We start from the raw sequence: 12,146 nt of genomic DNA, 5'->3' as shown, positions 1-12,146 counted from the left end.
GACTACTATAAAATCCAAGTCAGGAAGGGAGGAACAAACACAGGGCAACAAACGGACATTTCCTGCTATTGTGAATGAGAGACAGAAACCTCCCCTCTCTATCTTCCTTTATCCATTTTTCCTGTGTTAAGAGGATCTGATGACAAAAACTCTGAATAATGCATTGAAATAAGACCTACTTTGCTTCTGTGCAGAATAACACAAAAAGCTTATACACACCTACAGCAATTCTTTGTACGACTATACTACAATACTCCTATATGTTGGTTTGCTGTGCTAGACATGTTTCTGGATAAGTTCTCTTTATAGTACATATAGTGATAATTTTTTAAACAATAAAATCTTTGATGGAATGTATGCAGATCTTGAAAGTTAACTTCAAAGCATACGGAAGTGGTTATGGTGCAAGGACGATGTCTATGCAGTGTAGTGTTTCCGTAAGACTGTTTATTTTCATTTTTTCTCTCCTATCAGACATTTTATTTCCTGGCTGGCTGTGTCATGGTTATGCAACTTTTGTATTTAGCATCCGCAAACATGGCATAATCACCCAAAACCCCTAGAACAGGGGTAGGTAAGCTCCAGCACTCGAGATGTTGTGGACTACAAATACCTTGTAACAAACTAGTTTTGCCAGCATTATGGTTTAAGAGCATTATGGGAGGTGAAGTCCACAATATCTAGAGTGCCAAAGGTTACCTACCATGCTCTAGACATTCATACTTGGGAAGACTAAATCGGGGCTCGGCAATCTAGATATTGTGTACTACATTACCTGTGATGGTTTGCCACTATTATGGTTGTAAGAGCATTATGGGAGATAAAGAAAATATAGGCACTTCAAAATGACTCACCTGTTGCTACAGGAGTCTTGGACCTCACACGTTGTCCTTTTCTTGGTATTTTTTTTCTTGGTATTTACTTTCACTGTATGTGATTTTTGTTTTTATTACATGGTCCTGAGGAAGTTCCTCTTATAGAAGGAGACTCGTAGGACCTGAGAGAGAGAGATATTTTATTAATAAATCCTTTAACTTATTAATTAAGAGGGGCGGGGCCTGGCCGCAGAAGGGAGCAGACGCATGCCGCTGCTGCTCCCGTAGCTGATCCGGCTTCTTGCCGATTATCGACTAGCGGAGACCGCGAGCTGGCTCAAGTAGGAACCCACTCGACTGCGGAACCCGAGACCTACAAATTGACACCACAAACGTGGATTTTGGCAGAGGGTCAGTGCCCACTAATGTTGCGGCCTACAAGCATGGCGGCGGCGGCGGGGGAGACGGCCGCTTTCCCGCCGTCCACAAGCACGGCAAGGCAGTATATGAGTTCCCGTTCCCCCCCCTATGGACCGGCGGGGGTAATCCCGGTCCCTACCATGATGACACACACTGCCCATCGACCTTCAATTGCCCACTTAAGCCTGGGTTCTGGAGGCTCCAGACCCGGCAACTTGCCTCCCCTCATGATACCGCATGGCGAGTGTCCTAAGCGAGAGACAAAACAAGATAAATCGAACCTGGCCAAGATGGCGACACAAGAGCAAGTTACTACTAAGCGATTACCCACTCAGCCACCTAAGCACGTAATGGACTTTGTGACCCGGCTAAGCACCTACCTCCGGGCGAAGTTCAAAACTCAGAGGCAAAGCTACAAACTAGCGATGAAGGAAGTAATGGCGTGGATACGCCCGGCCGCCCGGCGCCATCTGTTGGTTAACCCACCTTGTAACCCACAAGCAGCCTCCAGAAGGAAGGAACGCCGCTCAGCAAGGTGGGAAACAGAAATGGGGTCCACGCACAGCAACGCCCGCGACCTCAAGCCCCAAGGCAGGACCCGGCGACCCACCCGTCCAATCTCCCACCCAGCAAAGCAATCAACACCAACTCAGCACAGAGGTAACCCTCAAGGCACTGATCAGCCTCACAGACTACATCCCTGGGACGCATGGGACCAGCACTTTGCAGCACCACCGGCAGTCCCGATGGCACTGGCCTCACCCGACCATAAGATGAACTGTCCTCGATGGCTGGTAAGGGGTATTGGCTGAAGAACTCTGACTCCCTCGGCGCCTCCCCTGCTGCCTGGTACACGGACTGATCTGTGACGAACCTTAAGTAAACTTTACCAGTATCGATCCAGCCTGTGGTTTATAATTGTTACCTCATACCATAGATAGTAATGTTAACTTGTTAACTACTTGGATGTGTTCAGAACACCTTTACTATGCATGATTTCGCGATATCTAAAGTTTTGATCATTAATCCTGTTAGCGCAGCACTCGTTTTAATTGCAAATGTTAGCAATGCTGTTTTATGTGTTGTGTTAGCAAGTACCATGCAATACAGCGACACAGACCACAATGGCCTATACGGTACCCTGGTACCCATTGCAGCGATCGCACGCCACCCCACGCCACTCCTGCACTATTCTTTAGACCACGTGACTGGCCAAGCAATGCACTAGAGCAAACTCACGAGATTTATATGTGAAGACGATAAAGCAATTGTTATGAGCACATGTTGAGAGAAGCTTTTATATGCAAATATAGGATTTTCATCTACTTATGTGTTTACAGCGATGACCCAGTTAGCATATACCTAGTCATGTGGATGTACCTACCTACCATACCCAATCTAGCGACGTCAAGTATAAAATGCTATTCATTTTTACGTGCCTAAGCCATGGTACAATCTACGGTTACTGTCTAATAGTCTATCTGGTTAGGCATAGCCACTAGCTAAGACACACTTCTGTTTCCCACATTTAAAAAAAAAATATGAGGCATCATCACCCAGGAAATGTAATTTTCTCGAAGTCATCAATGTAATCACCCTATACTGTAAACTGTTTTTGCATTTCCCTCTCTTTATTTCTGTACCCCATCTCATATGCTTCAATAAAAGAAAGATTGACAAAACTTATTAATTAATCCTTAGTTAAAGGATTTATTAATAAAACATATTTCTCTCTCTCACCTGAATTCTGGTTCCTGTCTGGGGAGAGGAGGAGGATGTGTGAAGTCCAGGCCCCCCCTAGGAACAGGTGAGTCATTTTGAAGTGTCTTCATTTTCTTTGAGCGCGATTCAATCTTGAATATACTCCTATTGTGACGCACCGCCTGGGTGCCTCTGCAAATCAATGCTTCCTAGTCCTCACAGAGTACTCCAAGCACTCCACCAGACACCATAAACCCCGCAGCCAGCTTACAGCTTGGTTGAGGTCTCGCTGTCCTCCACACACCCTGGACCCAAGACCAGGATCCAGCTTCCAGTGGGTAGACCTCTCCCTATCCAGAGAGTAAAGCAGGGTAGCTCTTACAAGAGCTAATGATTATAATCCAAGGGAGTATAATGAGTATAGCAATCCCCAGAGTGAATATTGCTGTTACCTCCACACATGAGACGAGGCTGTTGAAGGTGAAGAGGAACTCCTTTATTGGCAGCCACAACTGGCTTTATATGCAGGTCCCCACTGGGGCACTCCCCACTGGACCTGAGAGTAGACTACAGTAAAACCATACACACAATTACATTGTCTCTCAGGTCCAGGACACTCCCACACAAAATAGGTCAATCCCTCCCCTGTGCCTGAGAGATAATTGAGTCAGAAGCTGTACTAAACTCCATTATCTCTAGGCACAGAAAACACATTTAACAACCCTCCGAAAGTACCCTCAACACATGGAAACCCCACAAATGTCACATTCCCTGATAGCCCCGATCGGAGGGACCAACATATCAAAAAATCACCCAGATCGGTTCAGGGCTTCGGGATTTCCATGGAGGTCATAATTTGACCGACCGCACACGAGGCTCCTGCCCGAAAGAGTTCCATGAAATCAGGCTCTCTTTTGGGAGTTCGCAATACAGCAGAAATACGAATGCAACCAGTTCGTATAAACACTTGGTCTGTGTCTCTTGTTCGGGAGAGTGTTTCCACCGAACGCCACTCTTCTCAAGTGAATCCACCTGAATGTACGAAGAGATGGAAGTCCCAGTGGTGTTCGCACCGTCGCATGTCATATAATAGTTTCATGTACTCGACGACCAAATGCAGCTAAAGATGGCCGCCGTCTCCACTAACCTCCTTCCAGCGGAAGAGCTGGCATCAGAGCAGAGCGCCATTGGCCTCTGCCCTACCTGTCCCCTTGTTACAGGACAGGACTACCCTGTGAACTAAATATAAACAAAAAAATATGGCAGTAAATCATTTCCGTTGAACCATATGTGAGATTGTGTTTTACAGAGGTCATGATAAAATCAAATAAAACAGCCACACCTCGCTCTCCTCTGTTTCATTAAGTGACAACAGGTATATAATTAACTGACATCTACATCCTCACCAAAAGGACCTGTTTATGAACCTGCTCCAATATTTGAAGCATGGACTCTTCCCTGTGGGGACGATATAAGGAAGAGCAATGAACAAAATGTAGTAATGGAGCCATATAGATACACAGGCACATACACTGACAGACACATATATTGGTAGACATACTGACATACTGATACACATACAGGCACATATACAGACATACTGACACACACACAGACACATATACTGATAGACATACTAACACACACATACCCAAGCATATACACTGACAGACATACTGACACACACACAGATGCATATATTGATAGACATACTGACACGCACATACATTCACATACACTGACAGAAATACTGACAGACATACTGACACACACACAGGAACATACACGGACATACATACTGACACACACAGATACATGCACTGACAGACATACCGAATTTTTTAATTTTTAAACCCACCCTCCATGTTCCTACCTTTTGTTTGGAGGGTGGCTTCCCTGGGGTCCAGTGTGGTGCCTGAGGCTGATGGGAGTTAGGAGCCTCCATTCTCTCTGCTGCCGCCTCCTCCTCCTCCCTCTTGCACGACTCCTTCTGCCCCCTCCCGCGCAGCTCCTCTCTTTATGGGAGGAAGTGACTCGCGGCTGTCACTTCCTGCCATGCTGCCGGAAAGCAATAGGGCCAGTTTGCGCTGTTAAACCCAAACTTGGTTGCAGCCTATTCCCCCCCCATTATCCACAGTGCTCAACAAAATCAAAGAGTGTCATCTCATGGACAAACTAACGGCCCAACTGAGAGGCACTATGACAACATTCACGAAGGTATGGGAACCATGGGATAACTACACCGACGACTGATTAGCCACAGGTAACGTCCAGGACCGTCCCCCTTCCCCCCCCCTCCCCCCCCACCCCCTCCTCTCTACACCCAGTTTTCCGCTACCCCCTTTCCTTGATTATAGGCCGAGTTTACCGGTAACCCGGCCTATAGGTTCGACACACTAAAACCACGGCAACAAAACGACAACTTTGTTATTTGATCAAAAGTTACATGTTAAGTTATGTATGTTTCTAAGTGTTGATCCTTTCACATTATTGAAAAACGATGACAGACTGATATTTTATACAATGGATGTAAACGGCTTGTCATGCAATTCTCTAATACATTACTTAGGCTTCTGCGCAAGCCACGTAACTGCACAATGCATTTATGTCTGTCATTGCAAAATAAAGAATTATAAAAAAAAAAAAGAATACATCTTTCGTCGTCATCCTCAGTCTTCGTCCGTGCGAAGGCACCTCAGCTTCCAGGTTGTAAGGGCTGCAGGGAATGGAGTTCTGCTCGTCTTCACAGGGGTCCCTTCGGGACTTTTCCTGGCTTATATACTATACGTCGGTGAGCGGACAGGCTTTATTATGGCCTTCTCACTCACTTACCAAATCTCTGAAACAATAAAATTTGTAATCCACAAAGTTCCTCGTCACTCCGACTGAGTCGTGCGCTTTAACCGGATCTTGCAGGGATTCTCTGGATCTGCTGTAACTTGCCAAGAATCGACTGCTGCTGGTTTAACCCTGGAGTGATGTATCCACGGAGTCACTTCGGCTACTTTTATCGCTGTAGGGGTAGACAAAAGAACAACATAAGGACCTCTCCACTTGGGCCCTAACGGTACATTATTCCACTCTTTAATCCATACTTGGTCTCCTGGGTGGTAACTATGAACTGGGGGATAAATATTCACAGGTAATCTATCTTGTACCCATTTCTGTACCTCCTCCATAGTCTTACCCAACTCTACAACCTGCTGCCGGGTAATTCCTTCTCCCAGCTGACTCAAATGCCCCCTTAAGTTACCAAGTACGGGAGGTGGTCGCCCATACATGATTTCAAAAGGAGAGAGGCCCATCTTTCTGGTAGGTGTACTGCGGATTCGCAATAAAGCTATGGGCAAGAGAACGTTCCACTTAAGTTGGGTTTCCTGACACATTTTAGCCAACTGATTCTTAATAGTTCTATTCATTCTCTCTACCTTACCAGAACTCTGGGGTCTATATGCCGTATGAAGCCTCCACTTTATACCAAGCATATGAGTCAGTTGTTGTAGGCATTGGTGCACAAAAGCTGGACCATTGTCCGATCCTATAGAGCAGGGTAGTCCATATCGGGGTATTATTTCTCGTAACAGGAATCTCACAACTTCTCCTGCTTTCTCCGTACGAGTAGGACATGCTTCTACCCAGCCTGAATAGGTGCACACAACTACCAGCAGGTAGCGATGTCCACCAGATTTAGGCATCACTGTATAGTCAATTTGTAAATCGGACATGGGGAGTCCCCCCATAAACTGGACTCCTGGTGGCTTTACTGGTCCTTGCCTTGCATTATTCTTAGCACACGTTACACATCTTCTTACAATGGCCTGAGTCAAGTTGGACAATCTTGGTATGTAGAAATGTTTTCTGAGAGATTCTTCTGTACTATCTCTCCCAGAATGTGTCCCGTTGTGATAGTTTTGGACAATTTCTACCGCTAGTGATGCTGGAATAACTATAGATAAAGATATATTCCATCTTCTAACTGATACCATTTGTTCTCCAAGTACTTTCCAGGTTCAGTCTTTAACCACTCCTCTTCTTGAGCTGTATAAACTGGAGTCCATTGAGACAGTGGAGTTGGTATAAGAGCAGCTATATGCTCCACATATTCCTGTCTTCCCGATTCAGCGGCACGCTTAGCTGTACTGTCTGCCATCCGATTTCCTTTGGTTACATCACCATCTCCTCTCAGATGCGCTCGACAATGTATAATACCGACTTCTTTCGGCTCCCACACTGCTTCCAATAGTTGTAGGATTTCAGCTGCGTACTTGATTTCTTTGCCTTCTGAATTCAATAGTCCTCTTTCTTTATACAAAGCTCCGTGGGCATGAGTGGTTAAAAACGCATACTTAGAGTCCGTGTAGATGTTCACTCTTAAACCTTCAGCCAATTGTAACGCTCGTGTCAGTGCTATCAATTCTGCCTTTTGTGCTGATGTTCCTTTTGCCAGTGGCCGAGCTTCTATCACCTTGTCTATTGTTGTTACTGCATATCCTGCATAGCGGATCCCTTCTTTCACATAACTACTGCCGTCAGTGTAATATTGAACATCGGGGTTCTGGATGGGAAAATCACGAAGATCTGGTCTACTTGAAAATACTTCATCCATTACTTCCAAACAGTCATGTTGACTTTCAGTAGGTTGTGGCAAAAGGGTAGCTGGATTTAAGGTATTTACAGTCTCTAAATGCACTCTTGGGTTTTCACACAACATTGCTTGATACTTGGTCATACGGCTGTTACTAAACCAATGATTTCCTTTGTAATCCAACAACGTCTTTACTGCATGTGGGACTCGTACATAAAGTTCTTGACCCAGAGTGAGTTTATCGGCTTCAGCTACTAGCAGGGCGGCTGCAGCTACGGCTCTTAGACAAGGTGGAAGTCCGCTGGCCACTGCATCCAGTTGCTTAGACATGTAGGCAACAGGTCTTTGCCATGATCCCAAGTACTGTGTCAATACTCCCACAGCCATTCTTCTTTGCTCATGTACATACAGGTAGAATGGTCGTGTGTGATCAGGTAGACCTAATGCTGGGGCACTCATCAAAGCCTTCTTCACATCTTCAAATGCCGTTTGCTGTTCTTGAGTCCATAAGTGTCAGGATCGGGACAGGGATCCAACACGCAGAGTACAAACAGTAGAGAGGTACGTATACCGGACCTTAGAATGGCCGGACTAACGCACAGAAAGAGTAGAGAATGGTCAGAGACAAGCCGAGGTCGGGGGAACGAGAAGACAGGTAAGCGAGGAACAAGCCGGGTCAAAGGAATACAGATAAAGCAGAATAGTACGAACAAGCCGGGTCAAAACCAAAAGGATAGCAAGGATACAAAAGCACTGCGAGACTAGACTGGCTAGAACCACGACAGGGCAATGAGTAAATGAGAGGAGCACAGTTAAATACCCTGGTTTGGGAGAGGAGACACGCCTCCGACGAGTCCTGATTCGTCTCCACAGAATTGAGTGACAGGTCGTTCCGGGTTGGCGTCATGACGTCGGCTTCCAGACGTCCTGCTAGAAAAGGAAGTGACTCCCTCGCGACCGGCGTTTGCAAGACCGGGTGAACCGCGAGGGACCGAGGAGACATGCCGTCCGGACGGATAAACTTCTAAGTCTCTACCTCTCTCAGAGGTAGAGACTTCAGGTACCCTGACAATAAGAAGGGGTCGTGCTCTGTACCTTTGATAGCTGCATACAGAGGTTTTGCCAGTATCGCGTAGCTGGGAATCCATATCCTACAGAAGCCTGCTGCCCCCAAGAATTCTCGCACTTGTCTTCTATTCTTGGGTATCGGTATTTGGCACACAGCTTCTTTTCTCTCTGGCCCCATAATTCTTTGACCTTCAGAGATATGGAATCCCAGATATTTGACAGTTGGCAAACACAACTGAGCCTTCTTTCTAGACACCTTGTATCCTGCCTTCCAGAGAATGTGTAGTAGATCGTGCGTTGCTTGCTGACATATTTCCTTTGTAACTGCTGCTATCAACAAGTCATCTACATATTGTAACAATACACACTCTCCTGGGATGGACTCGAAATCCAGTAGATCTTGACTTAGAGCTGAACCAAATAGGGTAGGTGAATTTTTAAACCCTTGGGGCAGTCTTGTCCAGGTCATTTGGCGTTTTGAGCCCGTCACAGCGTTTTCCCATTGGAAAGCAAAGATACATTGGCTTTCTGCGGCAATTCGGAGGCAAAAGAAGGCATCTTTGAGGTCTAAGACTGTAAAGTAAGTAGCCCCGCCCGGAATTAAAGCAAGCAGGTTATATGGATTGGGCACAACTGGATGTATACTAACAACCGCATCATTGACTGCTCTCAAGTCCTGCACAGGTCGATACTCATCTGTACCGGGCTTTTGAACAGGCAGCAATGGGGTGTTCCAGGGGGAAGTACAGAATTTTAGGATACCATACTGTATGAACTTATCCAGATAAGATTGGATGTTCTTCTTAGCCTTCTGCGGGATGTGATATTGTCTTAGGCTCACTGGATAAACCCCAAGTTTTAGTTCGATTTTAATAGGTGGAATATTGCGGGCCAGTCCTGGTGGGTTGTTCTCTGCCCAAACTCCTGGTATGTTGAATAGGGATTCATCACTCCTAGGGTTTTGGATAGTCAACGCTGTATAAAGTCGCCACTCTTCTTCCTTTGGTACGGATAATGTCATAATACCTGAAGGTCCATTAAACTTTAAGGATGTTGTTCCATTTGGTAGGAACGTAATCTGCGCTTGTAACTTAGATAGCATATCACGTCCCAGCAATTGGACTGGACATTCAGGCATATAAAGGAATTGATGTTTTACTACGTGGCCTCCCAATGTACAGAGTCGACTTTTATGAACCGGTTTTGCAGCACTTCTTCCAGTTGCTCCTATTACAGTAATAGTTCTTCCAGATGGAGGAGCAACTAGGTCAGTCACCACCGAATGTTCAGCACCAGTGTCGATCATGAACGCACTCCTTTTTCCCCCTATTGATACATCGACCATAGGCTCCGCTCGACCAAGGGGGATGGAGCCCGGTTGGTATCAATAGTCCTCCATGACCGTGTCAGCCAATCCTACAAAGTCCCTACCTTCTCTATCGCGGGACCTTTGCGCTGCTGGATAGTACCTATCTTCCCTTACACTTCCTCTGTTCCCATTACTCCCTCTATTACCATTGCTCCCTCCGGGGCCTCCTCTACCTCTCGCTCTGCCTCTAAAGTTTCCATAACCTGTCCTAGGTCTGTCTCTCTCATACTGTTCTCTTCGCGGACACTCACTTCTCCAATGCCCTTCTTCCCTACAGTATGCGCACTGATTTCTACTCAGAGGTTCCTCATTCCACTTACTATCGCCTCTATCTGGGCCCCGTCTATCTACGCCTGCGATCGCTACCGCTAGCATATCTGCCTTTCTACGCATCTTGCGCTCTTCCTCTTTCTTAGTCTCTGTTTCCCTGTTCATATATACTTTATTTGCTACCTCCATTAGTTGGGTGATAGACATTCCTGCAAACCCTTCTAACTTTTGTAGCTTGCGCTTAATATCTCCGTAAGCTTGGCTGACAAAGGCGGAGTTTACCATTCTGGAATTATCTGCGTCTTCCGGATTAAAGGGGGTATACAAGCGGTATGCCTCCAATAATCGGTCATAAAAGACACTGGGCGCTTCATCACTTTTCTGAATCACCTCAACTGTCTTCGACATATTAATGGCTTTCTTTCCTCCGGCTTTCATGCCAGCAATTATAGCGTCTCTATAGGCTTTGAGTTGAACCATATCTGCGCCATTAACATTCCAATCGGGATCGGTATTAGGGTAATGTGTTGCGGCCCATGCTGCTGGATTGGCTTGATTTAAAGCACGGGCTCTATCCTCTAGCGCTTTAATGGCCGCTTGGTTAATCCTTGTCCTTTCCTCATTATTAAACAAAGTCATTAATAACTGCTGGCAATCAGCCCATGTCGGATTATGTGTCTGAACTATCGAGGTGAACAGATCGGTCATAGCTTGTGGTTTCTCAGTGTACGAGGAATTGTGGGTCTTCCAATTCAAGAGATCGGTAGTAGTGAACGGGACATATACGAAGACTGGGTCAGCATGTGCCATTTGACCTGCGGCATCGAGATAGGCTGACCCGGGATTCAGACGAAGAGGCATCTGATAATGTCTAAGTTGCTGGGTACCGGTCAGTTGTCGGGTTAGTATAGGGCTACGTGGAGGGGCGTCAGTTATGGGTTCCAGTCGCTGGGAAATAGGGCATGAGGATGTGGGAGCTTGATTTTGGGAAAAGCTGGTAAATAGAATACTCCCAGCCGAGCTAGAAGAAGCTTGACCGGAAGTTTGAAGTGGCGCCAAATCAGGATATTTAGATCTAACGGGGGTTGGTTCTGGTTCCGGAAGGGGAGGTTTAATACGAGGGGGGGTGGATTCTGTACTAGAGGAGGAAGCGGAAGTGGATGAGGGCAATGAGGGGAGGGGTATAGAACTTCCTGCATTCGCGTCATTTCCTCTTAAAGGGAAGTAAGGGGGCGGCAAAGGAATCTCGGACTCAGGGGGCGTGTCCAAAATGGGCCTAACCACAGTCCTAGTGGACAAACAAGTCCTGGCCACCATGAGGCGACATTGCTCCTCGTGGCATATCTGAATCCATTTTGGCGAGTCGTTTACGGCCTGTCTCCAACAATCAATATATGGAAACTGCCCGTAAAGTTCAGGCCTACCCGATACAGCCACGTGTACACGCTGTATCAGGGTTGGATCCAAACTACCACGTGGCGGCCATGCCGCAACCAAAGTAGGCCACTCCCTAGTGCACAAGGTGACCAAACGTACAAGAGACATTTTAACCCCAAAATCACATGTTTTGAATCCCTTTTTAAAATGCTTTACCATACAACCTAAGGGATCCGGAATCGTTGACTCCGACGCGCCCATACTTATCAATGGAACGTCGTTGACAACGAATACTATGCACGCGTACTATTCAACAGTCACACCCGTTTCCTCTGGCAACAGCACCACGTGGTACGGTTACCAAGTGAAACGTACACAATAACACAATAAACACTCAGGGAATTCCCGTACACACACAGCTGTTACACCAGTCACTAAATAATCAATATTATGCCCTTTGGCGAAACTATACAGTCACCCACGCTATAATTCTCTATATATGAATTACCCGTCTATAACACACCCCAGTAACATCGTCTTT

The 12,146-nt window shown here is 46.2% G+C and overlaps 1 protein-coding gene across 1 annotated transcript; it reads right to left on the bottom strand.

The window, feature by feature from the left end:
• Positions 1 to 5,899: 5,899 nt before the first annotated feature.
• LOC134612242 (uncharacterized) lies at positions 5,900 to 9,730 on the bottom strand (the record flags this gene model as incomplete). Its single annotated transcript, XM_063456589.1, has 3 exons — positions 5,900 to 6,643; positions 7,057 to 8,032; positions 8,598 to 9,730. Coding segments are annotated over 3 exons (2,853 nt in total), but the record flags the coding sequence as incomplete, so codon positions are not given.
• Between the last annotated feature and the right edge of the window lie 2,416 nt (positions 9,731 to 12,146).

The sequence above is a fragment of the Pelobates fuscus genome, chromosome 5, assembly GCF_036172605.1.
Source record: "Pelobates fuscus isolate aPelFus1 chromosome 5, aPelFus1.pri, whole genome shotgun sequence".
Classification (NCBI taxonomy): domain Eukaryota; kingdom Metazoa; phylum Chordata; class Amphibia; order Anura; family Pelobatidae; genus Pelobates; species Pelobates fuscus.
The sequence above is the reverse complement of the archived record's forward strand: the minus strand, read 5'-3'. Positions and strand labels throughout refer to the sequence as shown.